The following is a 25,557-nucleotide window of genomic DNA, read 5'->3' as shown; positions in this document are numbered from 1 at the left end:
TTGTAAGCAGTTGTTGGATGGTCGACGTGGCCGTGGTTTTATCCATTCATATCAACTAAGCGCAGTATAATCATTATAGCCGAACGAGCAAGGACGGGAATGCCACATCGACAAGGGATAGTGGTGTATGACGTCATTAAACCACGATTACATGTACACCATAGTTAATATTATCATAATCCGATAGCAAGATAAACAGCCTGATATCCTGCAGCTGTAACGTGTCACAAGAATAAAATGCCAACGAAAGGCCGGTATCCGTCATACCACAAGTTCATTTCCACAATGAAGGTCGCATTGTGTCTCCTCCTCGCTGTGGCCACGGCCCGTGCGGCTATCTGGTGCCCTCCAAATGCTTGCGAGAACCTGGAGTGTGAAAACGCCTTATTGCAGGCGCGAGACTGTGGCGCAGATCGGTTTGAGCAGAATGGTGGTGTGTGTGGATGTTGCCCAACGTGCATCTCCCAGTTGAGTAAGTACTCATTTGCAGCATTACCGGTATTTTTTGTCTTGCCCATATGAACATACTGTTTACGTTGCATTTGCTGCGCTGGCCACCACAAGAAGACCAGAATAGGCCTATATTACTCCTTATACATGTTTTAGGCCTTCATAGATAAACTGCATTGTCAGGGAATGAGGTCTAGGCCTGTGGGAAAAACTTACATCATAACACATTGATTTGAACACACGGGGCTTTATTGGAGAGCATTACCCTATCAATCTCGCTCATCTAAATCTTCAAGAAAATGAAGATCATCTTCGGGATTTTCGGCATCAACTTCAAAGTGTACCTCATCATTTTGATGAGGCGGATTTTCTTGATTGCCTTCAATCCCACTCACTCTCCATGCTGTATTGATTGCTTCTGGGGCAATTCTCTCCCAGGCAGTTGATACCATCTGAATTACAGCATCCCTGGTGATTTGTGGGGAACGACCATGAATGTCATTGTTCTCAATTTTCCACTCTTCCCATAGGCGTCTCATTGTACATTTGAAGCTGCGGATGATGGTCAGATCAAAAGGTTGTACCAGTGAGGTACATCTCCCTGGTATCAGCCCTATGAACCCGGGAGCGTCCTCTACATGGTCACGCACTTGTTGATGCCGGTGCGCTGGGAACATGTCCCAAATTAGGAGGAATGGAAAGTTGTCTCCCACAAACAGTATGAGGCAATCATTTACCCAAGCAATCAGTGTCTGCCAACTTGCCCAGCCTGTTTGCGAGCCCGTTACCCGCACACCATCGGGGGCAGTTGCCTGAAGTTCAGCGATTTCTGGACCATCATCGCGCAGACCCTTGAAAATTATACTTGCAGGGAGTTTTCTCCCACACGCAGTCATCGCTAAAGTCACCGTACACCCTAATTTTACATTTCCTCGCGGAGTTCGTATGTCCACTTGTTTCAAACCTTGCAAAGAGTACGTGTACGTGGGTGCGATGTCCCAAAGAACAAAAGTTTCATCCATGTTGACGATAATCTGTATTCCATTATCATTGATAATGTTTCGGACCTCATTTTGAAATGCCGTTACCAACTCTGCAGCATTGAGCAGTATTGATGTAGAGTCTTTGCAAGTCTTCCTGTAGCTAATACCATGACGAGTCAAGAAATCTTGTAACCATCCACTTGATGCTGAAAATGGTATGAGATGAGGGCGCAGTTCCATCCAATGTTCTCGCTGTTCCTCAGGAAGATCGTGCCACCAAATGTTGAAGAACCGTTCACCCTGGAACATCAGGTCACTCCCAGCCGGAAGACCATGTTCTCGACGCTGTAGGAACCAATCATTTAAGAGTCTCTCTACCTCTGGCCATCTACCTGAAATGAGAGAGGAAAATCGTAAGGGCCACATCACCTGCCTGCCTACCAGCCCCCACCTACATTTCACCTCATTCACCTGATTCATTTCCCCGATGCACCAAGGTCACCAGGATAACTTACCTGTGCCATCAATTCCATGTTGCCTTAGCCTTTGCATCTGTCGCAATCTGTATGTGGATTCTCGGTGTCTCTCGCGCAATTCATCCTCCTCCTGTATCCATCGCGCAATGGTCCTTAGGGGAATGCCACGTAGCTGTCCATATTCTGAAGGAGTAATCCCATTTGGCCTTGCAATGTTCAGCTCATGGTACTCATCAAGTCGCCTGATACGAATATCTAATGAGTAGGCGTTCAGTCTGCGAGGAATTACGACATTTTCATTATCACCAACAGCATCATTTTCATTACGGTCCTCCTCAGCTCCATTTCCATTGTCCATGCACCAAAGACGGTGCAAAATCAGGAGAAAAAGAATTGTCCTTACAAGCATGCTGACAACATCAACTGCCTTGGCCTCAATATCTTGCTAATCAATATTGCATAAGATTGTTTTCAAAGGCCTAACTTTCATTGACAGTTAATGTCAGTGTGCCAGCAGACTGCTGACAGGACAATCCGTAGCTTCCAAAATTATTATACAACATTTCAGTGAATGGTGACAAATGGAACTCTCCTCGTGGCCTTAAACATGTATAAGTATAGGCCTATTCTGGTATTCTTGTGGTGGCCAGCAAATGCAACGTATACAGTATCTAGCATGTATCAAGGGCCTGGTGTAAATAATATGTTTCCTCACGTATACCGTCTTCATATACCGCTAATACAAAATAACAGTGTCCATACATTGGGTGGGGTACACAATATAGAGTTCACCACATGCGGGCCGGTTTTGATGAATGGGCATTGTCCATTTGCTCTGCCTCGGTCACGCCATGAATAAAGCCCAAACACGATTGTCTGGTAATACAACCCATTCAATTCATTTAAAATCCCATCAACCAATGGTAGTGGAATGCAAGTGTTGGGTGTCTCTGGTCATAGGTCTGCGCCACGATCTGAGCCAATCAGTGCAATCCACTAGGCCTAACCTTTGTATTAGGTATGAAAGGTATTCATCCCCTCGGGCCTCTTAAATACGTGAAGAAACAGAGTATTTATTGCTACGACATATCATTATCAAGTCGCGGTGGTGAAGTGGCGGCTGGGAATCTCGACTAGCTGTTCCGGGTTCGATCCCCACTGTCGGCGTGTGACTGTAGGCAGGTCTCTTTGTCTTACTTGCCTCACTGAACCCTGGTGTATGAATGGGTACCAGTCAGAAATGCTCAGATTGCAGCGCTAGTTGAGCGGCTCATCTGATGAGGACTAGGTTACTTTTCAAGTGTGCGGTGGTCGCGATCGTATCTATTGGTAACCGCTTTCTTCTATCACAGAGGTTGACGAGGACTGCTCAGCGCTGATGCTCCTCGGTGGCGTGCCAAAATCTGAATGTGAAGGAAACCTTCAATGTGACTGGAACACCAAGAAGTGTGCCTGTGAGTATGACCATGGAGGTATTATTAATAATACCTCCATGGTATGACATGTTTATTGCGTGGATCATTTTGAAACTGGTCATCCATCGATCTGCCATCGTGCCAATGGTAAATCCGATTTAACTAAACATCAAAATGAATTGATTTGAAGGAAGATGGAGCATGAACTATCCAGCAGAAGCTGTTAATTCCTGTGTATCTGTCACGATTAAATCCGATTAGAAAATTTGCTAAAGTAAAAAACAATTTTACGATTCTCATTTTGGCGGGATATCGATCGTTTTTTCAAAGAAAAAAATCGCGACTGTCATAGCAAAATTTTCGAAGGTCTTGCGGTTTCTTTTGAGTATCTTTACTATGAGAAAGTATTCTAAGATACCTGGATTTAGAACGAACTACACTTTACAGTGTAAATGCACTATGCGCAAACGAAGCCTCGTTTTGAATTCAGCGGTTGGTGCAAAAGGTGAAATCTGTCAAAATGAATTTAAAATCACATTTTTCGTTGTTTGATTTGAGATATTTTAGAATAGAAATGGATACATCACCATCGGTATTGATTGTCTCCCCGAAACTACTCGGGTGGAGCTGAAATGTTGGCCAAATACCTCGGCTCTGCATCGGTTTGGGTCTGATACAACCAATACCGAGAGTGATCTATCAATTCCTTAATTAAACACTACACACAGAGAGCGTGGAACTATTCGGGGAGTGTATTTCCTGACCAAAAAAATCCGCAACCAACGAGCTGATAGCCATTGCACTACATTTAGGGGCAGATTTATTTTGGAAAAGCTGATCATCTCTTCAAAATATGGTACAGTAGCATTTGTAACAATGATACGCTGTAGTATTGTTTCCATATTCTTTTTCTTGGTATTATGTAATCCAATGATGAAGCCTTTCTTCTTGCCTGCAGTATCGTTTCCATTGTAGTCGCTATCAATGTTTATCATTCTTGGCATTGTAATCCAATTGTGCAGCTTTTCTTCTTTGCAGACCGCTGCAAAGAAGAACACGCCTCTTCCCAAGCTGCTCTCAGTGGTCCACGACCAATGCTGGGGACCTTCGTGCCAAGATGTGAAGCTGACGGCAGCTACTCCGCCTACCAGTGTCAGGGATCACAGTGAGTCGACCTAATGAACTACAAGATATAGATTGTGCAGACGCTGGTGCGTCTGTTTCACATAGGCCTAGTTTGCACTAAATACCGGCCTTTTATACAGACACCCTTATCCGGCCTGTACCATACCACGCAAAACGTGAGTTCGTATTCGCACGTGACTGGGAGCGATAATTATGATCAAGCGTCAGCTTTGAAATTGTGTAATAATTTTATGTGTTTATGTTGAATCATGCATGGTCTACACACTACATGTAATGCATTAATATGCTCGAAATATCTTAAACCTTTAATCCCGCAACTTACTGTAAATGATGTATATTGTACTACTTAACCAATATCCGCCATGTGATTTTGTACAAGTCTTTAAAGCTGACGGGTCAAATATACCTTCCCGAGCAAGGCCGAAGACGTGCTCTCGGAAATATTCGTGATATACATGTAGCTCTTCTACTGAATTATACCCAGTACCCTTAGTAGACGAACAGAAAGCGAGGCATTCTCTGAAGACACATCTGAAAGGTCTCCACTGGCTGTGGACCGCCAGGACTTTAAAGTCCTTATTAGCCTGACGCATAAGGCTCTCCATACCGGTGTAACAGTAACAAATGCCCCCCTGGAAAAAGTGTCCGGCCCTATTGTATTCTGCAATATGGTTCTATAGAGACCCTGACCGTCAATAGCTCAGAGATTGAAGCGCATAATAGATTCCTTTGTTTCCCGGGCATTCTATCCTCGGACATTTTAAACTTCTACACCGGCGCTCCTGAATAACTCGCTTCACTGCTGAATCGTCACTCAGGGACTTGCCTGACAAGGACTATTTCCGGAAGTTTGTTGCGTGTCCCCAGATCCAGGACAAGATTCGGAGATCGCAGCTTTGAAGCAGCTGCAGCTAAACTTTTGAACAGTCTCCCAACCACCCTTAAAGACAATGATGACACCTTGTCATTCAGAAAAGGGCTTAAGACCTGGCTTTTCAACATCTAATTCTAAAGGCAGCGCTTGCATAGTCAAACTGATTAGCGCTTTAAAGACAAGGACATTACATTACATTACAATACCTCGCTCGGCCTGACTTGGGAACGTATATTTGACTCATCAGCTTTAAGTACGGTACGTACGTATTTGATGGGAGGAGGTCAAGAATAATAGGGGCGGTCACTTGCGCCCACTGTATATTTTCCTGAACATTTTGACCAACTTTATGCGTGCGGGGAGAGAAGGGTTGTCCTGAAAATCGAAAGAATAAGTATGGCCTAGTTCATACTCCGACGCACGACCGCCGGCGACCGATGCACGATCAAATACTCGACGCCGACGTCGTGATGTTGATTCATACTTTCGCGTGCGACGGCGATGGCCATCGGCGTCCGGACGCGCGTTCGGTCGGCGTGCGATATTAAAGAGTTCAACAAATTTGAACTCTCTGCGTCCGATCGCGGCGTCGTACCAATGAATGATCACTTTTCTGGTCATGGGACCAAGGACTCATGTTTATGCATATTTTCAAAGGCGCCATGTTCAAACTGGAAAGACGGGGAATGGGAATTGATTACGTCGTTTTACGCTTGTGCTTCCTCACATAACGCAGTTAAAATGTCGGACGCAGAAGAGCTACTAATATGTGAAGTAAAACGTTACATACATATCTCGTCGGTGGCGTTTCCTTCGCATCCTGTAGAGGACAGCCATTGCCTGGACATTTAAAATAAACAGTGCGTCCTCCTCCTCCATTTTGACGTGGCAGAATGGTATAATCGCGTGAGCATTCATAGTCACGCGATACGACGCCTACAAAATCGTGCGATGGCATAGGCGACCGACGCAGGACGCTGCGTTCGACGCCGGCGATGGTCGTGCGTCGGAGTATGAATCCACCTTAAGGCTCCTTCGGCTGCATGGTGCTTGAACATTTTGTCCTCGGTTTCAGGTGTTATTGTGTGAGCAAGGACGGTGCTACCATCAGCGGTTATTCCGTAAACAGGTGGGAGGTCGACGGCATGAACTGCAGTAAGTAATCAATGGCGGAATTGGCCTGAATCACAGACAATTAAAAAATGTTAACAGAGTGAATCATAAATTTTGGGAAAAGGGAAGTACACCAATATGTATGGCGTTAACACTCAACCTTCGATCTTGCGTTCACCAATAGGAAGCTCTGAAAACAATCTAGTTCTTACAGCTGCGCATATTCTTTATTACAGACTGCGCCCGCGATGCTGCTGAATACAAGAAGCTTGGTATCGTTGGTCAAATGTTCAACTGTGCAAGCAATGGGAACTACGAGAAGGTCCAGTGCCAAGGGTCCGTGTGCTTCTGCACGGATGAGAACGGCAAACAACTCCTCGGAGCACAGGCTGTCCATATCGCACAGTCCAGTACTCTAAGCTGTTAGCATGTAAGTTGTGCCCAGTGACGCATGTCCCCACTATGCATGGAAGGTGGCGTGTAAGCTCATGCATTCCTGCTTTTGTCACGACACATCAAGTCGCATCAGCTGGAGAGGAATACTAAGTTTCATTTAACGAGATGACACTGCCATCGCGGAGTTGAAAGATAATCTGGCGCACGAGACGCCCCCTTCGTACAAGATGGCGACAATCCCAAAGAGGTATAAATGTCGAGAAGGACATACAAACTCGGACGTATTTTGTAACCTTTGCTGGCAAAGAGAGAATGACGTTATTTTCGAATATATCAACCGCTTTAACTATCCCACTCCGATCAACGCCCATATCTCGCGTAAAGCTGTCATGTTAAACGCCCCACAAACGAGCAATTATTGTCGCCGCGACCTGTGGTAGTTACCGCTGCAAAGTGCGACAAAACGATATCTGGCTGTAAACCGGTCATCGTTGGGTTTAATATTAATGGCAGTTCGTAGCGAACGACATGTAACCATGTGTGACCGGTCATTTTATCATTTCAGTTGCGAAGCTCTTCGATTGAATCCACTCACGTTGCCTCCCTTCCGAAAGCTTCCGCAAGGCAAAACACTCACGATTCACATCCGAAGACTTATGTTTGCAGTATAATACAATTTTCTGGATTTTTAGTAAATAAAGCACATTTAACAACAAGAGTACATTCATTTCATTTAATTTGCAAGCGATTAATCAGTCAGCCCTGAGACGACAATAATAATAATACACCTTCATTGACGTACAGTTTACGTGCTTTTTGCTGAAGCCGCTGCAAGTGTGGTTGATATCCACAGTATCCGATCGAAGACAAAATATTTCCATTCGTACGCGATTTTTTGCTCATTAAAGCACGTTCACATGCATTGTCCCAATCAAACTCGGCGAGAACCTACCCTCAAACAAATTGATATAGTAAATTCATATTAAAAGCTTATTTTTTTGTTTGCTTGCATTCACGAATCTTTGTCGTGTACCTCGTCTTCCTCCATATGTACGACCAGCACCGGCACTGAGCTATGATGGAGCACATAATCACTCACGCTACCCAGCAGAGTGCGCCTTACAGTACCAAGACCACGTGTTCCTATGACAACCATATCCACGTGCTCGTCTCGCGAGAGCTGGATGAGAGCATCGCCTGGGTCGCTTGTGTGTTCATTGATATGGAACTTGTGCTTCACTTTGAACTGAAAAATAAAGTCAATGTTATACAGGATGACCCCCGCCCTCCCGTGCAGGGGAAATACGGAGATGAAACCTATCAATCGTGAATGTTATCGATATTTTCATCCGTTGCATTTTTGGAAAAACCCGTATTATCTTACCTAGTGACAAAGTACATGTACATGCACAATACATATTTCTTTAGATAGGATTTCAAATTTTTTTTTCAATTAGGCTATATTTTCAAGCAGACCCCGGATGAGATGCTTAAAAAGTTCCAAAGAATTTCCCAAAGTATGAAGTACCTATGACGTAGTCGCACTCAACTTAAAAGTGCGGGACACTGCATTTGACGTAAATTGTAAAGCACAAGTACATTCAACTTCATGCAAAAAATGATTCAGTGCTAGATCTCGAGAGGATTGCCGTGTGGAACTGCTAATACGCAAGTGTAAATAAGTCCGATGTACAAGTACGTGTGGTCAAGATTTTCAAGAGGACCAGGCCTTTGATGCCGGCGTTCGTTGCGACCTCTATTACCGGTAATCTACTGATCCTCCTCGTATACCGTTTCTTGAGGTGTCTGATCTGTCTGTCTGTATTCTCGCGCAATGTTTTGATGTGACCATCGGGATTGGGTGTTACAACTGGAATGGCAATAGCAGGGTTTAAGGAGCTAGGGCGGGGAAGCGGATGGTTCATTTGGCAGGTAATTATGATATATACAAAAGGGGTGAATATGGTGTTGATGCTGGAATAACGAAAGGCGGGACAGGAAATTTATTTAAACCATGCATGCATATCAGGTGGTTGTAGCAATATACAATTACAGCAAGTTGTTCCAGATACCTGGTCGCTGTCCGTGTCGCTGCTGCGGTTGGGATCCGAACATGGAGTATAGCGGAAAAAGAAACAACTCCAATAGGCAACCCTAACACAAGATCAGCTGGTTGGATGACAGGGATGTGTAGATTAAGATGACCTACAAGGCATAGACAACTCAGTCATCTCTTGCTGCTTAGAAAGATCCACTTAGCATTTCCAACTACGACTGCTACAGCTTTGAATATCTGCTAGAGCCATTAACTTTAAATGGCGCTTAGGCTGGTCGAGATTGGGTAGAAGATCACTAACAGATCAAGCTGAAGCCAGTACCAACTGATTTGCAAGAACCTAACACCATAAAGGAATAAACAAATGCTTCACTTAATAGAACTACGTAATTTGGGCGTTTTCTTCAGTAAAGCAATCAGTCATATCCTTTCGCTCTTCAATTATTTGAAGAAAACGACCCAATTACGTAGTTCTAAGCGAGACATTTATGTTTATTCCTTTATGCAAACACGAAGCACATTTGGATGCCGGCCACACCAGCTCACAGTGCGCAATTCAATCTCGACCGCCAGAGGGAAATCGACATAGCTGCAGGATATAACATAAATGTACCTGGTGGCATGGTCGATATAATTACCGGAAGTGACGTGAATGTGGCTTCATAGTGTTTGCATAGGCGTTGGTACTCTCGCCGTCTTTCCCTCTCCAAATGCAGGAGAAGGCTGATGTGTTGCCTGGGCATAACTGCTTGAAGTGCATAGTGAGTACGTAATACGCCAGGTGGGGTTTAGATTTGGAGGAATGATACTTCACTGGCAAGAATATGCTATGTTCTTCGAGTCGGCACCGCAATCCCTGGTGATTGAACAAGGTCGGAGTAAGCGAATACAGGGTGACACAAAATGGTTAGGATTTGTGTTTAAGATGGGATTATGATGGGATTGGTGTTGTCTCATGTACTAGCATCGACACCTGGCGACCAGGTTTACCGGAAGTGCCTTGACGGTTTCTTCATAGCGCTTGACTAGCTCCCTGTACGCATGCCGCTTTTCCTTAATTAGATTCGTTACGTTTGCCTGGGGCATTGGCAAAAACGCTGGAAGCAAGGATGAATGATGAGAAAATGATTGTACAGCGTGCATCAACGGGCTTAGAATACAACGGACATATAGTGAGTTGCCGAAACAGGAGCAGATAGACAGTGTGGTCATCTTTCATCAGATTTATGCCCTATTATGCGTTCAATGCACAGTTGTCATGATAGATGGCGACGCTGTTGATCTCCTCTGTTTTCAAAATTGCACTATGGCCTGTGTGCTTTTTAAAGCACACAGGCCATAGTGCTAAAAGCCCTGTGAGATATGATTATAAGATTTCAAGGAAAGTTGTAAATCCTCTTTAAAAGAAGTAGGATTTCTTCTGTCAGGGAATGACCGAGTATGGTCGACATCACTACCATTTGCATCCTCGAAAATCCGGAGTCAGTCGTATCCTCCACCCCTCGCACACGTTACTGACCGTGGAATAAACCGATAGTTATTTGCGGGACGAGGCGGTGAAATCGACCTCGCCAAATAAAAACGGCTCTTACATCTTTCCTAGAAACTCAGTCACTATTGAAAACAATCACTGTATCTAAAACGCGCTCGCATTGGCTGAAATTTGAAATGCATGGGACGCAAGTGCGGAATTTCTTGCTCTAAGAGCAATAACCCCCCCCCCCCCGGCCCGCAGTCGAAAGAATGTAGATAAATACCACAAAAGAACAATATACGTGTCTATTAAAGTACGGAATGAATGCAATATAACTAGAAAGCAGTTTGTAATCGCTATGTTCATTTGAAGTGCGGTTTTGAGACATGGATGGTACACATTTATCATCGAACGGCGGGGGTGTTGTAATATCAGTAAACAGCCGGCAATCCCGCTGGAAGCTTGTGGGTTTATACAGCGCATAAGCTCGGTCGATAGTTCCGGGTGTTGGCCTGAGCTTCAGGATGTATCATTGGTAAGTATTGGCGCATATCCGGATGGGAGCCCTGCATCATGAAGGAGGCAAAGCTGAATGAAGGCTCATATAACGAGCTTTTTAGTACCGGTGTAGCAGAAATAGACAAATCCGCCCAAAAAAGTGTGAAGCATACATATTGTATTCAGATGGATTATGATATGTGGTTCTGTAGGGGCCATGGCCCTCAGGCGATTTCGAAGCGATTTAAAAGTGATGATATGAGCACGCGTCAATGAAACTCAACCAAACGCCAGTGCATAACTGCCTCGGAGTAATTTAATGTATCGCTTTACCTTTGCACCACAATAGAACCAAGGCCCTCCCATTATATTGTTGGATGGGTACAAATGGATAAAGAGAATAAATGCGGGCCCAACCTTTGCTTACGCCCCTCAAAATGAAATAATCTTTTGTATGTTTCTTATGTGTCGTCATTTACTCTCCAGGTAAGCACGTATTTTTCTTAGGCAAACCGATACCTTCAGCCATCGTGAGAGTCTTTCAAAAACATTAAACAACTCCCTGACGCAACACTCAGAAACATTTGTCAAGCGGCAAATTCCCGAGCCCCTTGGTCCCACTTTTTTACATAATGGATTATTGCCAAACATTGACAACACAGATTTTGATGACACGGCCCTAATCTCTTTGGTTGGTATAAAATGGGTCAAAACTGAATCCCGTTTATTGGCGAGATTTTGCAAAAAAAGTCCGAGGTTTTTAATGATTGAAATTGACGCCTCGTGATTGTTTGACCAACCATCGCTCGGGAAGAGCAGTCACTTCACCCAAATCCTTGGCTGTCACCTCGGTTCTCACCTACATCTTAATTCCACCCTCGCAATGTTTGGTGAGACAACTAATTCCCTGCTTCCGGACGCAAAAGATCCCCGTCCCTCATCCGACGCCCCCAATAATTGCTCGTACTCCTCTCTATTCGTACTCTTACCTGCGTGTCCGAACCCCGCCGTGGCGATGGCTGTGGCGACATACGGCGACTCTATGCTGTGAGCAAACACAACGAAGTTCTCCTCCCGATGCACCTTCTCAAAATAATCTGAAAGAATGTAATGATTCATAGTCCCGTCTTTCAACTTTGAATAGGCCTGCTTCTGGTGATGCAGGATACAACAAGTTGTGATGATACATGTGTAATGTCATGTATTGGTATACATGTAGGTGCGCGACTGGACTTCAATGAAAGTGCAAAACGCTGTACCTGCACTTTTCAGTGAAATGCCATAAATATGTGCCCAATTCATACTACGACGCACTACCAACGACGGACCGGACACTGGTGAGGTATTGTATAGACTACCCGACTGTGCGCCAAAAACGAAACGGCGAAATCTGCCATTCATGACGCATTCAAAGGCCTACTTTCAAGAGAGGAGGTGTATGGGGAGAAAAAACATGCCTTATCTGGAAAAACTCTCCAATATACTGTACCACATTGTCCCTATAGCATTTGCATTTGGTGGATTTGTATCAGGAAAATGTCCTATTCGTGGTTTTTAGGAAGTCTTTTTTTCACCATTTTCAGAAAATTTTGGGGCGTTTTATGTATTTTTTCCTATCATAATCCAGCTTACGAATCTTCAATTCTAAGCTCATCTAAAAAAATACTAGTAGGTCTGGAATCTTAGCGGACTGATTGTTCACATGAGTGATTTAGGACTGCTTTGCTTGTGTAGTAACAACGACCTGGCAATATATTTTACTCTAGTTTCTCACTCTAACGTCAAGCCAGATCTTTACATAGTGCACATTTCTAGGCCCGTGATGGGGGAAATTTTAGGCCCTCTATTCAAGCCACTATTGCCATTGATACTGCTGGTCAATCAATCAAGAAACTTACTTCCGTCGTGGGCCTACCAAAATGAACACATACATTGGCTTACTGCAGTGGACGTTAGGCGTACGAAACCGGAGTATTTCACTTTGTATCTAGATCTCACAAATCTGTCGCAGTACTCAGCACGACATAACCCCTGCAACACTAACGGGATAATTTCGTTTAAAATCGGATATGATAATAAGGATAAAACTTGAATAAAAAAAAATTGGTAAGACAGTTCAGGGGAGACATCACCGATGACAGAATACCTTTTAGATGCTCATGCACTTGAGATGCTCTACTACTACTTACATCTAAAAGCATATTTTGCAAATTCACTTGAATCAATGGCCATCATAACCCGCATCCCCTTAGGGGTGTCTTCCTCTTCATGATGCTCGACCTGAGTGTCAATCACTGCTGCCTCATCGGATGCCATCGCTGTTACCTTGCTAGCCTACAGAAGAAAATGCTCTAGTTTCTCAATGCTAACGTCCAGCCAGATCTTCACATAGTGCACATTTCTAGGCCCGTAATGGGGGAAATTTTAGGCCCTCTATTCAAGCCACTATTGCCATTGATGCTGCTGGTCAATCGATCAAGAACTTACTTCCGTCGTGGGCCTACCAAAATGAACACATACAGTGGACGTTAGGCGTGCGAAACCCGAGTAGTTGATTGAATAACAAGCAAGATGACACATGGGGCAGCGGTAGCACAGTGGAAGAGATTCGGCCTCATAATCAAGAGGTCGTGGGTTCGAGTCCTGGCCGAGTTGATGCTTGGTTCCCCTACTGGTCGAGTTAATGCTTGGTTCCCCTACTGGTCGAGTTAGTGAGCGCCTTATGGTTGCTCCTTGAAGCCCCTCATTGATTTCTGTGGAGACCCGGGTTATGATATCAGTGTGGGTATTCGGACAGGGTCAGCAAGGTCAGCAGGGTCAGCACTCTCCGCTATGGTTACCGAAACGGCAGATTCAAACGCGAATATTTCCTGTTCTATGACACTCGACGTGGATTTGCTGGTTGTTTTTTTCCTGGATGGTAGCTCAAACACATCTGTTAATAGGTCTATGTTAATGAAGCAGTGAAATCAGTGTGTTTGTATCCCTACGCCCAATTAAATGTACAAATTGCGCTTATATCTACCATATCTGCCTAAGTTGTGATTATCATTGCACGTGCTGTGTTGTGTAGCATGTACACCAGAATAGGAAGATGTGATATCATGCACTTGGCTCTAAGTGTTTCCTAACGTGACTTAAAAATGCAGTTATAGTTGGCATACCATCCGCTAATGGTTACATGTTGACACTGTCATGACTGTCCGCTATGTTTATGTCTATGTGTAACCATACTGGACAGTCACACATGTGCACAGAGGTAACCATAGCGGACTGTCTGCCGTATATTTTTGCATTTAAAGTCATTTTATAGAATACTTTGAGCCAAGCGCTTGTTATCACACCCCCTATTCTGTTGTACATGCTACAATAATGTCCACGGCTGTGGCAATTATGGTAGAAATAAGCGCAAAGTGTGCCATCGATTTGGCGAAGAGCTACAGAAACACTGATTTATCTACTTATTCAGGACAGCTTCATCAATATAAACCAATTAACAGGTGTGTTTAAGCTATCATCTAGGAATACCAACAAGCAAATCTACGTCGAGTGCGTAGAAAGAACAGGAAATATTCGCGGTTGAATCTGCCTGTGCTTTCAATTTATTTGCTGTCATCTGCTTTAATGCCATGTTACACATACTTTGCCTGTGAAAAGGCATTTCAAAATGGCCGACATTTATTTTCGCATCTTGTTTATTAAGAATTTTTTTTCACCTAGTACCCAGGCCGTCCTAAGTCGTGACGCCAAGTACCGGTAAGGCCAAAACGAGGTTAAATTTGATCGAAAACGAGTCACTTATAAGCGAGATATATTGCACTTTTTAGTTGTCCCTCTAACAAAAAAGCATTACCTTATCCAATTCAGATCCTTCTCTCGACGTTTGAATGTGATCCCAGCTCCTTCAATTCGTCGTTGGCTTCTGAAAGTCGCCCACACTACTGCCAACCGTGTATATGCGTACATGCGATAACACCTGTCGAGCTATCTAACTCATATTCGGCCTACTTCAAATTTCTGGTGCAAATCAATACATGATAACAAATGACCCATCACAGCAAAACCAGGCGCATGTCGATCTGAGTTTGGCAGGTTGAGACGGACTGTTTGTTCATTTCTCTATTGTCTGCCTTTTGTGAAATATGAGCACATCAATTTCTTCTATTATCTCCTGGTGTCATTTAGGCTCATCTTCTGTGTGACATGCGCCTGGTTTTGCTGTGACAGATCACAATTACTTTAGAATTACCGATCTAAGACAGTTGAAGAATATGCAAGTCCAGCCCCAAAAGATATGCGCACTGTCGATCGATGCCATTCGACATTTTTCAATGGGAATGAACAATGGGTGGGCAACACCATTTGTCTAATAGTTGTACACCATTCGCCTTTGAATCAATTTCGTATTCAATGCATATAATCTTTTTCCTCACGTATACCGTATTCCTGCACCACAAATACAAAATGACAGTGTCCATACATTGGGTGGGGTACGCAATAGGATTTACCACATACTGGACGGTTTTCTTTGTCCACGTGATGAATGTGCATTGTCCATTTGCGCCGCCTCGGTCACGCCATGAATATAGCCCAAACACGATTGCCTGGTAATTCAATTCATTTAAAATCCCATCGACCAATTGTAGTGGACTTTAAGTATTGGGTGTCTCTGGTCATAGGTCTGCGCCACGATCCGAGCCAATCAGTCCAATCCACTAGGCCTAACCTTTGTATCAGGTATAGGAGGTATTCATCCCTTCGGGCCTCTTAAACATAGCGCCCAAAGACGGTATACGTGAGGAAACAGAGTATATTATATCGGGGGCGGTCATCCCTCAAATTAATGACCGGTGTAAAAGGAATGGACGTCCTAGGAATGCAGGACCCCATACAATAGCTGTGTATTGTCAGCGTATGTGGCTAATGATTTAGTTAGGGTTAGCTACTATACTTCAACAAAGGAACTCGGCGACTCTATTCACTTTAACAAAAGGACCGGACTTAGATTCCGGGGGACTTGCATTTCTTTTACACCGGCCTATATCGGTGAGTCTAGAGTAGGTAAACGAACGTCTGCATGTGTAATGATCACTGCGGTGAGAAAAGTGCCATGACCTCCGTCACCTTTATGAAACGGGTATCATTATTTTTGTCATTTAAAATTCTATTAATTAATCTGTCATATTTTTTGGTGAATCAATTCGGACATACTTGCTTTGAAAAAAAATGTCAATTTCAAAGAGCGGGCTACAAAGTCGTCATCCTCATGTTAATTTCATATGTGCATAAATGTACGCATGTATATCCTGTCATGTACATTACGCCCATCTGCTTTGCCGGTTTATGAGCCTATCGACTCGAATGAAAAATATTTCTTGGAGGTCGAAATAATCAAAATTGGCCATGTTTATAGGCCAAGGGGCATAGCTAGCGGGGGGGGGGGGGGGGGGGCAGATTATATTCATGTTCTATATTTGTAATCAGTAGACCTCCTATTAGCGGGATGAGTGCGCTTGATCTGGAGGGTATTATCGACTGCGTTTATCTTTAAGGCCAGCTTTGAAGGCGGCAATGGTCTCTGCCTCAACTACTGTTTGGAGGATGAGTTTGTTCCAATCCTTGATGGCTTGTTGCATAAAATGGTGAAAGAGTAGCAGAAAGTATATTTTAGACATCTGGATTTTCATTCTTTAGCAATGATAATGATGATAATAATAATATTTCTTTAATCTTTGTGCTACATTTTTTATTGTGTACATTTTCTAAGCACAACATGTAGTTATAAAAGCAGAAAGAATAGACAATAACTATACAATGTACAATATGTACATGTGTATACAGGAATAAAACAATTTCTGTACGAAAAATCTATAGAAATGTCTTTTTAAATTCCGTTTTTAGCTGGGTTTTTTTTTAATGCAACAGAGCCGTCGAGCTCGTACATCGAAACCGACAGAGAGTTCCACTGTCTAGGACCATCACACGGAGACGACGGTCTCCATACGATAACGTTTGGTGACAAAATAAGCCATGGATCGTCTGAGGACTGACGACCACGATATGGCACCAGGCTGAACAACTCCTTTAAGTAGCGAGGACTATCCTCCTGACATGCCTGATCAAAGGTCTTGTGTGCAACCAGTAGAACCTTGTGCTAAATGCGCGAGCCCACGGGTAACCAATGCAGGTCCTTTAACACGGAGGTAATATGGTCCCGCCTCTTCCTCTGTGGACTAAGTCGTGCGGCAGCATTTTGTGATTCCTTTTTGCAGCCGATACAACTCGTGGAGACCAAGAAGCAGACCATTATATAGATCAAGACGAGACGTGACCAAAGTATTTTAAACTGCACTTTTACATGTTCCTTTGTCGATTTGCTTACGGATCTTTGCCAATCGGTATATTTGGTGGCATTTATCTGGTTCGACATGGGCATGCTTTAATCAAAGATGGCGCCTAAGTTGCGAACGTGGCCTTAAGGATGAACTTAAGCCTGACCAATTAATCCGAATTGGGGGAGGAAGCTGGAACTTGGATAACCCACGTTTTGAAGCACTCTGGTTGAAAAATCATTATTTTCATTAGTTCCCTTCTAATCATTTGGACCTAACCATTTCCGGACATCGCCAACGCACAATTGGGCAGTGGGCAATGGGGCAGCGGTAGCGCAGTGGAAGAGAGTCGGCCTCATGATCAGGAGGTCGTGGGTTCGACTCCCGGCCGAGTCACTGCTTAGTTCCCCTACTGGTCGAGTTCAAGTGAGCACCTTCTGGGGTTGCTCCTTGAAACCCCTGATTGATTTCTGTGGAGACCGGGATAAGAATATGATATCCCCAAGCGCTTTGAGCGGCCAGTTGATGGTTCGATACTGCGCTATATAAGACTCGTATTATTATATTATAATTCTGATTCCCCTATGGCATCTCTCATCAGATCCTCTGATGTTATCAAAAAACCTCATAGAGTTGCACGTCATCCATGGTTATAGTGGAATTAACACTGTAAACTGCGGTTCATTATAAGTCTAGATGTTTTAGAATAGGCAATCATCGTTCAGGAGGGGGCAAAATATGGAAGCAGTGTTTAAAACCACATCATTCGTTATTTATTTTGAGATTTTTATGAATGGATACCTCACTGTCACTAATTGATTGTCTCATCAAAACCGTGAGGGTGGAGCTAAAACGTAGGCCAAACGTACGCCTCGGTTTTTCTTTACATTTTAGCTCCACCCAGACAACCAAAGTGAGGTATCAATTCCTTAAACCACGAACAACCACTGTTTGAGTTTTCTTTGATGGATACGATTCGAACCAGATGAGTGCCGTTTCTAATATACTAAGCATTTTAAGACGTCGCAGCAGGATATTCTAATATATCAATCAACAGGACCAAATGAGCTATTGAAAAGAGTAGAAATCATGGAAGTCATGGATGTACGTAGGGATGGCATGGACGGACGAGCGTGTGGAAGCGTGTGACAATAATCTTGCCGATACAATTAGTTCAACAACGACCCACGAGATGGAAGTTGAGATGGCGCGGCATTAGCGGAGCCACAATCTGTCATTCACTGCCGAGTTCAGCCGCCTTGCCTGGTCGCGAACCTGGTCGAAGCTGTGGAGATGTCCCACTGTGCGTCGTGACCCAAAGTTCAGCCTGACTGAGGTCGGTACGACGCCATCCGTGTTATGGTCAGTAGAGACAAATTGTTCTTACACTAACAGGGCGGTTTAAAGATTGGGGTGCCAAATTTGAAATACTTTGCCAGCGTAATATTTTGTGCGTACGAGAAAGACCACTGGGGAATTTTCGCAATCGCCCAAACTACTGGTTTAATCGGGGCACCGCGTTCTACAATTGGGAAAACTGGCGCGCTACCGTACGTTCATCATTCTGAAGAAATTTTAGTTCGGTCTACTGCCATTAGGGATTTTCTACACAAACAGGATAATAACCGGGGGGATATAAATATAAGAACCACCCTTGATTGTTTGTGCACTGAGTAACATGTATTATACGTGCTTGCACTTGCACCATAATTTGTATTCACACAATCTGCATTTATTTATTTTTCAAGAAATGTAAATGTAATTTACATGTCGAATAAAGATATCAATAATGATAATTATATACAAAGTCTCCCATGCATAAACATGGACACAAAGGAAGAGCTACCATCTAATGCTAACTGAAAGCTCTTTGAATGAATTATCTTTTGTAACAAAATACCTATAGTTGAATTTTTAAGATAGACATTTACCCTGGCTTCGAACTAAATTTCCACTTCACTCTTAACCCTTATTCCTAGTTTGTCTATATGTACATGTATAGTTGATGAGGTCATACCAAAGATTTGTAAATGAATAAAACCACTATCACATTAACATTACATTCACCCCTCCTCAAGATGACCTCTCCCCCGAAATCACAACATGTGTTTTTGACCGCGATTTTGGCCGAAACATCTGTAGGGCTGTCGGGACGGCTGTCGTACACTAATCTTCGGTTGTTCCCATTAACATATCTGTTAGCAAAGCGCTTACTCTAATAAATGTCCTTCAGGACATAAACATTAATCTAGTGATTATTCGGTAGGGATTTCAATGTTTTTTTATTTGGCATTGTGCAAACTTAATTCGAATAAGCTCCAGCACAGGCGCGAGAGAGTATCGGACTCGGGGAACATTGAGCCCGATGAACGTTGAACACGGATATCACAGAACCCGCTGGACATAGAACCCGGAGAACAGATAGGTCGGCAGGGTCGTGTTTACCTTTTTGGTAGTAACCCCCGCCCGCCGTGCTAAATACGACCATGGTCGGTACGCCATGATACCGCTTCCTCTACCTCTTCAAAAACGGCAATCTAATCTTTATCGGTAAAAGACAAGAAAAACTACCAACGGAAAGACAGCAAGTATTTTGGTCTAAGGCCACTTTATAGTTATTTGAAGAGCGGGATCGGTCCCCATTATTATAGAGTGTATTAAGATATCGAGATATCAAGTGGACATTAGAATACTCAAATATACATGTAATAAACTGCATGGCAGTCGTTTTGTTTGTCTGTATGACAGCGTGGCCTACTTTCTGAAAACCGGTTGACATGTGACCAGTCTTGGCCTCTCTACTTGAAACAACCTCGATCGATGAGCTGTTTGTTGCGTTATCAGCAGTACACATTGTGAAATAGCCTTATCCTTAAGCATAACACTCGTCTGAGGCAATTATAACTGTTGGAACTTTTCTGAAAACAGGTAAGAAGTTTATTCGCTCTTTCGACAATGCCTTGCTCACTTTGCCCGGCCATCGCGGCACTATCATATTATAGGCTATATACATGTATAGCTACTAGTTTGGTTGACCTCAAAAATACGCTATGGGACAAACGTTCATAACTGATGATGAAAAAAGATGTAATAATGAATGTGTGTAGATGAGTGTGTGGTGTGCTGGCACGTACGTATCAAGGATTTTGGCAATAGTTGGGGGGTGGGGGGGGGGGGGGGGGGGGGGGGGTTCGTTCGCCTTTTCGCCCTTTCGCTTACCAGTGCGGGTATCAGTACTATCACCCGTCGTCAGCTACGCCTGCAGCCTTGTACATTAGGGTAAGCTTCTAACGAGCCTTGAGAGACTAGGATTAACCAGCTATTGTACCCGCGGCCAGGGCCTATGATGAAAGATGCCCGGACGCCCGATCACGCCCGACACCCGACGCCCGGTCAGCAGATTATACCTTGACAAGTGTTATATTCAATCACGATTGCAGGTCACGTGATGTAAATAAACGCACGTGGTCTTCACTTCGCATTTCAATACCAAATACGAATATGGATTTTCCCGGGAATTTCCTTTCGGGAATGCGACAGGTTGCATGCATTTAACACCTTGACAGGTCCGATGCACCGGCAATGTCTTTGCCTCTTGACTATCCTATGTTTATCACTAAGGGGCCGTACTTTTTAAAAGTTTGTACCGACAGACCCCCCCCCCCCCCCATGCAAATTATCGTAAATATGTACAGTGTACTCAAAATAGTCCCCCCTCGATGTAATTCCGTCTCACATGCATGCGTATGTAAACCCACGGTCAAAACAGTCCCCATCCCCCTAACTGTACATTATATTAAAACAAAGACCACCAATCTGACCAACCAGCTCCTACCTATAGTCCCCCTTTAAGAAACCCTTTTCCAAACACCGGGTGACCTTAATGCGCAAATTAGTGGTGTAAGAACCCCCGCTGCGACATCCTGTCAAAGAACGAGGTGTCTTCAGTCCTTGATGAAACGAACGAATCTGGTTTCTATTCCTGTTAGTTATTCGTGTTCGGGCCCCGCCTATGCGTTTGATCCATTCGTGGGTTCAAGTAAAACCCCAATTGACCATATTTGCGTTTCGTCAGTGATGCTTGAAAGTGCATAGTGCAACGAAGTAATCGATGAAGGACTTCTGAATACGTCGGATCACTTGTCTGTCTTTACAACCCTGAAGCCCTTCGCTAACATGTAGAACACACCGTACTCGAATGCTCCCCTAGACTCGCGAAAGACTCTTCAATGGAGACATTGCCTTCAGGGTGATTTCGAAAAAAATTGTGTGCTATCGACGAGAACTCAGTCAGGAACTATCAGCTACTCAAAAGGGTAATGATCCCAACCCAAATGAAGTGGACTATCTCTACGACAATATAACCTGCGCTGTGAGCAAAGCCGCCGAAACGACCATTCCACGAAGGTACTCCCGCAAACGACGCGGTCTCCATGAAAACATGAGCCTCGCTAGGAACGTGTGGCTTAAAGCCGATAAATCGAGCAACCCGAACTCAACCGGACGTGTTCAGTAAAAGCGGCACAAGCGCATTTTTCGTGCAGAACTTAGAAAACTCGATGCACTTGTTGAGAATGAATTTAACAACAATCTGAGCTATGCTGCTGAAGTTGACCACGACCTATTCTGGAAACTGCTGAAAAGGCATTGGTGTTCTCCGCCAACTGCACCTCCGCCAATGCGCTTCGATGATAGAACTTCCTGAAATCGAGTAATGAGCCTCAACAATGTCAGATTTATCTTAGTCTCTGTCAGTCTTGTCACATATTATTTTCACTTATGGCTACGCGGCTATTCTCGAGTTCTTTGGGCTGGCCCTAGAAGCCTTTAAGGGTGGAGCTCGCGTCGCAAAAAAGGTCAGAATTGACGTCACGACAGGTGAACCGGGTATAGACGAAAGCCTGTAAGGCGCATTCAAAATTCAAACCTTGCTTCAAGTCAGTTTTTGAGTTTTCAAGTAAGAAAACATCACATTTATTTCAAACGAGTGTGCGAGTTTGAGCCGTATGAGTTTTCGTACCAGTCTGCTCTGGTCCGACTCCGGAACACGCCCGAACTCGGCCTTAATGTGCATTGCCTTTTTTTTCAAGTTTTATAAACATCACTCGCCATGGATTCGGACAACCAACGCCTCCATACAAGAACTCAGTCGGTGGGAAGTAATCACTGTGAGCAGGAAAGGGTAGCCGAAAGTCAAGCCAACGGAGGCAAAAACAGCAGGCCACACGAGTATGGCACGATTTACAAGCCAGATGACGATAGTTCAGAATGTAAGTACTAGGAGGAGTGGTCAAAAAGATTCAAGGGTTGACCAAAGGCAAAGACATTTTTGCTAGAACTTGAAGTCCTAAAGCAATATAACTCCTTCATAATGAATACGAATTTAAAGCGTTGGAGTCTCGAACCAACCTTGGCATTCACTTCATTTGGAAATAATTACATGTTTAACGATTTCAAGTTCTCACCAAAATAATGGTGAATGTGGTCGACCCTTAATACAGACTTGATTTCATTAATTCTTGGATTCAGGCAGGGGCGTCACACCCGAAATATGCTTCATTGACGTTTTGGATGAGCTAGGGCGATTGGGCCCGGTATTTCAAAAGGATAAAAGATGATTTACTTGCTTTTACACTCAGTTACACAAATCTGGAGGACACAAGCGATGTTTTGCATGCGAATACTGTATAACCACGACATTTTCACGGTCGTCATATTTTCGCAGATCTTGCAAATATATTCGATTGGCAAAAATAAAGATTGCGAATCTTATGTTTCAATTGGAAAAACCGGAGCGTCTGCCTGGGGTTTAAAATGTTGATCTCCTTCCAGCCACATTAGTGAGCTCGGGCTCAACGCGTTGGGACAAGATCTGTTACGCCTGCTGCCCATGCGCACCTGATTGGGTCAGAGAGGAATTCCCAGAGTTGTTTAGCCTAGCCTGGTCTATGGTAAGTGGTGCAGGTTCGCGAAGTATATCAAAAATGCAATATGTCTAACTGGCAATATATCAAATGTATTAAGTGTATTAGCATTCACTGCTCACTACGGGGACATTTTAAACTAAGGATTTACCCGAGGCAAATTCTAGAGCAGCCTTTGGCGTCCATGAATGATATAGAGAAACTCGCCTTTATCAGGGATGCAGCACGTTGCATTCACAAGTTGAAATGGAAATGCAATTTTGCATGTTCTTCCTAAATTGGCTCCAACCGATTTTGTATCGGGTTATGGAATCAACTTCAACGTACCTATAGTTACCACTGGAAGACTCATCCGAAGTAATTCTATGCTTTTCCCTTCAGATTGTCCTCTCGTTGTTCAGTTTCCTATTCGGACCAGTCAGTCTAGCGTTTTGTGGTCATCTTGGTACAGATATACTGGCCGGGGTGGCCATGGCTGGCACGGTAAGTGTGTGATACCCTGTTGTAAACACTCATCTCGAGTAGAGGTTGTTTAAGGACAAACTTTGACAGAGATAGAAGCAAGATATTTGATTGAACCTTGCTGATCGGAGAACATCAATTCCAGCTGGTGCATGGCAGCTCGTGGGAACATGGGAAATTCATCAGTCCAAAATAGCACAGTGATTGTCATGCCACCGTAGGCAGCCTCATCTTATAGCGGAGGTCCAGTTTAAAGGGAACCGTGCAGTGTGTAGGGTTTGCGAAGTCGAGAGAACGCAACACACATCGCATGGAACCTATGACCCTTGACCACAACCTTTGGGAGGTGTCCGAGATTGGCAACCGTTTAGGAACGACGTTTGTTTGTCCTCGAGGAACTTGCCCGCATAACAAGCTTTATTGATACATTGAGGCAGAGAACATCTCGGAATAACAACTCATTTGTTAAAGGGATACACCACTCATTGAAAAAAAATGCAATAACCCCACAATCCGTAGCCCATGGTCTGATTTGACATATTCTCAAATTTCAATATAATTCAATTTGATACGAATATGACAAAATCCATGGGAGATGCCATTACTCTGGCTTGAGATGTCACTTGTGCTGTATGAATATTCATGCACCATGGTCATCATTGTTCCTCATTACGCAATGATTTTAATTTCAATGGCATTAGGACCTAGGCCTATTCAGTGTTGTGCATGAATATTCACAAAGCACTAGTGACATCACAAGTTAGATCAATGGCAGCTCCCATGGATTTTGGATTTTTGTCGTGTGTATGACAATGTATGACAGAACTGCTCAAAACATCTAGGGAATGAATTTTGTCAACATTTGAAAACACATATTCATGTACTAAGGCCATGGCTTCCAACTGTGCGTTTTTTGGACATTTTGTTCAATGAGTGGAGTATCCCTTTAACAGATCGGCAGTGATCGCTAGGAAGCAGAAGAAGTAGATGATTTTGTATTGCCTCGTCTGTCTCTGATCCATATTCGTCACTCCTTACAGGTGTTTAACGTGACTGGTGTATCTATTGGTGCCGGTCTCTCTACCGCGTGCGATACATGTTTCTCTCAATCGTTTGGCAGCGTCAACAAGAAGATGGTAGGCATTTATCTCATCAGAGGTAAGTCTGTCTTTTAACTATGAGTATCTTTTTCAAATTTTATCTGCATGCCATGTGATGACAATTCTTTCGCATTGCAAGGTCGCCTCTTGCACCCCAGGTTGCACACGAATTTCGTTCAAGCGTCATAACGGACCCTGCTCGAAAATCAAGATGAAATTCATATAAAGATTACAATTAAGGTCTTAAGTAAAAATCACTTCGTTACATTATCATTGTAAGATTCTTACATGTGGATCAGATCTGGAATAAGAATCATGTAACGAATATACAGATACGCGGAACTGAAAAGATCACTGAATCTTATAAGAATCTGATCTGAATTTTCGACTATGTTAGATCGTTATAATTGTTTCACTTTCTTATCAAACCGGTTTAGGGACTTTGGGGGAAGGGTCTAATGTATTTTTCATATCGTTTATGCATGCTTTCCTTCAGGTATGATGATCATATTGTTATTCATATTCCCATGTTGGGCAATCCATATCAACGCCGAGCTCATACTTGTCGCGATGGGACAGGATAGGGAAATTGCAAGGTAAATATACGTGAGTCTGTAGTAGCCAAAAACTACTGACAATGAGAACAAACCCAGATTGTAAAGTTTATTTCCTAAGCTATTCCAACATACTAAAATTGCTAACTGCAGTGTATTGTCCTTTAGAAAAAAAAGAAAATATTCATTCTTACTCTGGGTTAGCGTCTCATGATGTCTTTTGCAGTCAAAAAACAACCTTCAGCGGTTTTTCATTACATGGAAACAAACTAACACTCGTGGGAGGCTTTTTCCGACTTATTCA

The 25,557-nt window shown here is 43.6% G+C and overlaps 3 protein-coding genes across 5 annotated transcripts in view; 2 read left to right on the top strand and 1 right to left on the bottom strand.

Annotated features, from left to right (window-relative positions):
- Nucleotides 1-285: 285 nt before the first annotated feature.
- On the top strand, nucleotides 286-7,569 carry LOC135501269 (equistatin-like). Of its 2 annotated transcripts, XM_064793296.1 has the most exons (6): nucleotides 286-472; nucleotides 3,262-3,363; nucleotides 4,363-4,489; nucleotides 6,420-6,499; nucleotides 6,694-6,887; nucleotides 7,419-7,569. In XM_064793296.1, the coding sequence occupies exons 1-5, from the start codon at nucleotides 286-288 to the stop codon at nucleotides 6,882-6,884; spliced, it is 687 nt and encodes a 228-aa protein (XP_064649366.1). In that variant the 3' UTR covers nucleotides 6,885-6,887; nucleotides 7,419-7,569. The 2 variants fall into 2 exon arrangements, with proteins under 2 accessions (XP_064649366.1, XP_064649367.1); XM_064793297.1 differs by lacking the exon at nucleotides 3,262-3,363.
- A 3-nt stretch (nucleotides 7,570-7,572) lies between these two features.
- LOC135501268 (universal stress protein Sll1388-like) lies at nucleotides 7,573-15,118 on the bottom strand. Of its 2 annotated transcripts, none has more exons than XM_064793295.1 (5): nucleotides 14,735-15,118; nucleotides 13,071-13,215; nucleotides 11,871-11,978; nucleotides 8,617-8,723; nucleotides 7,573-8,099 (listed from the first exon to the last, which is right to left on the bottom strand). In XM_064793295.1, the coding sequence occupies exons 2-5, from the start codon at nucleotides 13,195-13,197 to the stop codon at nucleotides 7,866-7,868; spliced, it is 576 nt and encodes a 191-aa protein (XP_064649365.1). In that variant the 5' UTR covers nucleotides 13,198-13,215; nucleotides 14,735-15,118; the 3' UTR covers nucleotides 7,573-7,865. The 2 variants fall into 2 exon arrangements, with proteins under 2 accessions (XP_064649365.1, XP_064649364.1); XM_064793294.1 differs by lacking the exon at nucleotides 8,617-8,723 and adding an exon at nucleotides 9,900-10,006 and having other exon boundaries at nucleotides 14,735-14,911.
- Nucleotides 15,119-19,990: 4,872 nt separating this feature from the next.
- The window catches only part of LOC135501695 (multidrug and toxin extrusion protein 1-like), a 38,699-nt gene continuing 33,132 nt past the window's right edge, over nucleotides 19,991-25,557 (top strand). The window contains exons 1-6 of the mRNA XM_064793938.1: nucleotides 19,991-20,141; nucleotides 22,304-22,483; nucleotides 23,046-23,164; nucleotides 23,519-23,620; nucleotides 24,640-24,757; nucleotides 25,196-25,295. Of these exons, the coding sequence (XP_064650008.1) occupies nucleotides 22,324-22,483; nucleotides 23,046-23,164; nucleotides 23,519-23,620; nucleotides 24,640-24,757; nucleotides 25,196-25,295 (599 nt within the window). The 5' untranslated portion in view covers nucleotides 19,991-20,141; nucleotides 22,304-22,323. The remainder of the gene's footprint in view (nucleotides 20,142-22,303; nucleotides 22,484-23,045; nucleotides 23,165-23,518; nucleotides 23,621-24,639; nucleotides 24,758-25,195; nucleotides 25,296-25,557) is intronic.

This window comes from Lineus longissimus, chromosome 17 (genome assembly GCF_910592395.1).
Source record: "Lineus longissimus chromosome 17, tnLinLong1.2, whole genome shotgun sequence".
Lineage (NCBI taxonomy): Eukaryota > Metazoa > Nemertea > Pilidiophora > Heteronemertea > Lineidae > Lineus > Lineus longissimus.
Note: the sequence above shows the minus strand (reverse complement) of the source record. Positions and strands in the feature narration are given on the sequence as shown.

Excerpts from the sequence above, each read along its gene's own strand:
- LOC135501269 (XM_064793296.1), top strand. The coding sequence starts at position 286 with ATGAAGGTCGCATTGTGTCTCCTCCTCGCTGTGGCCACGGCCCGTGCG. Across the intron at positions 3,364-4,362 it reads GAACACCAAGAAGTGTGCCT|ACCGCTGCAAAGAAGAACAC; the intron begins GTGAGTATGACC and ends TCTTCTTTGCAG. Across the intron at positions 4,490-6,419 it reads TACCAGTGTCAGGGATCACA|GTGTTATTGTGTGAGCAAGG; the intron begins GTGAGTCGACCT and ends CCTCGGTTTCAG.
- LOC135501268 (XM_064793295.1), bottom strand. The coding sequence starts at position 13,197 with ATGGCATCCGATGAGGCAGCAGTGATTGACACTCAGGTCGAGCATCAT. Across the intron at positions 8,724-11,870 it reads GGCGGGGTTCGGACACGCAG|TTGTAACACCCAATCCCGAT; the intron begins GTAAGAGTACGA and ends TTGCCATTCCAG. Across the intron at positions 8,100-8,616 it reads GGAGGATCAGTAGATTACCG|TTCAAAGTGAAGCACAAGTT; the intron begins GTAATAGAGGTC and ends TTTATTTTTCAG.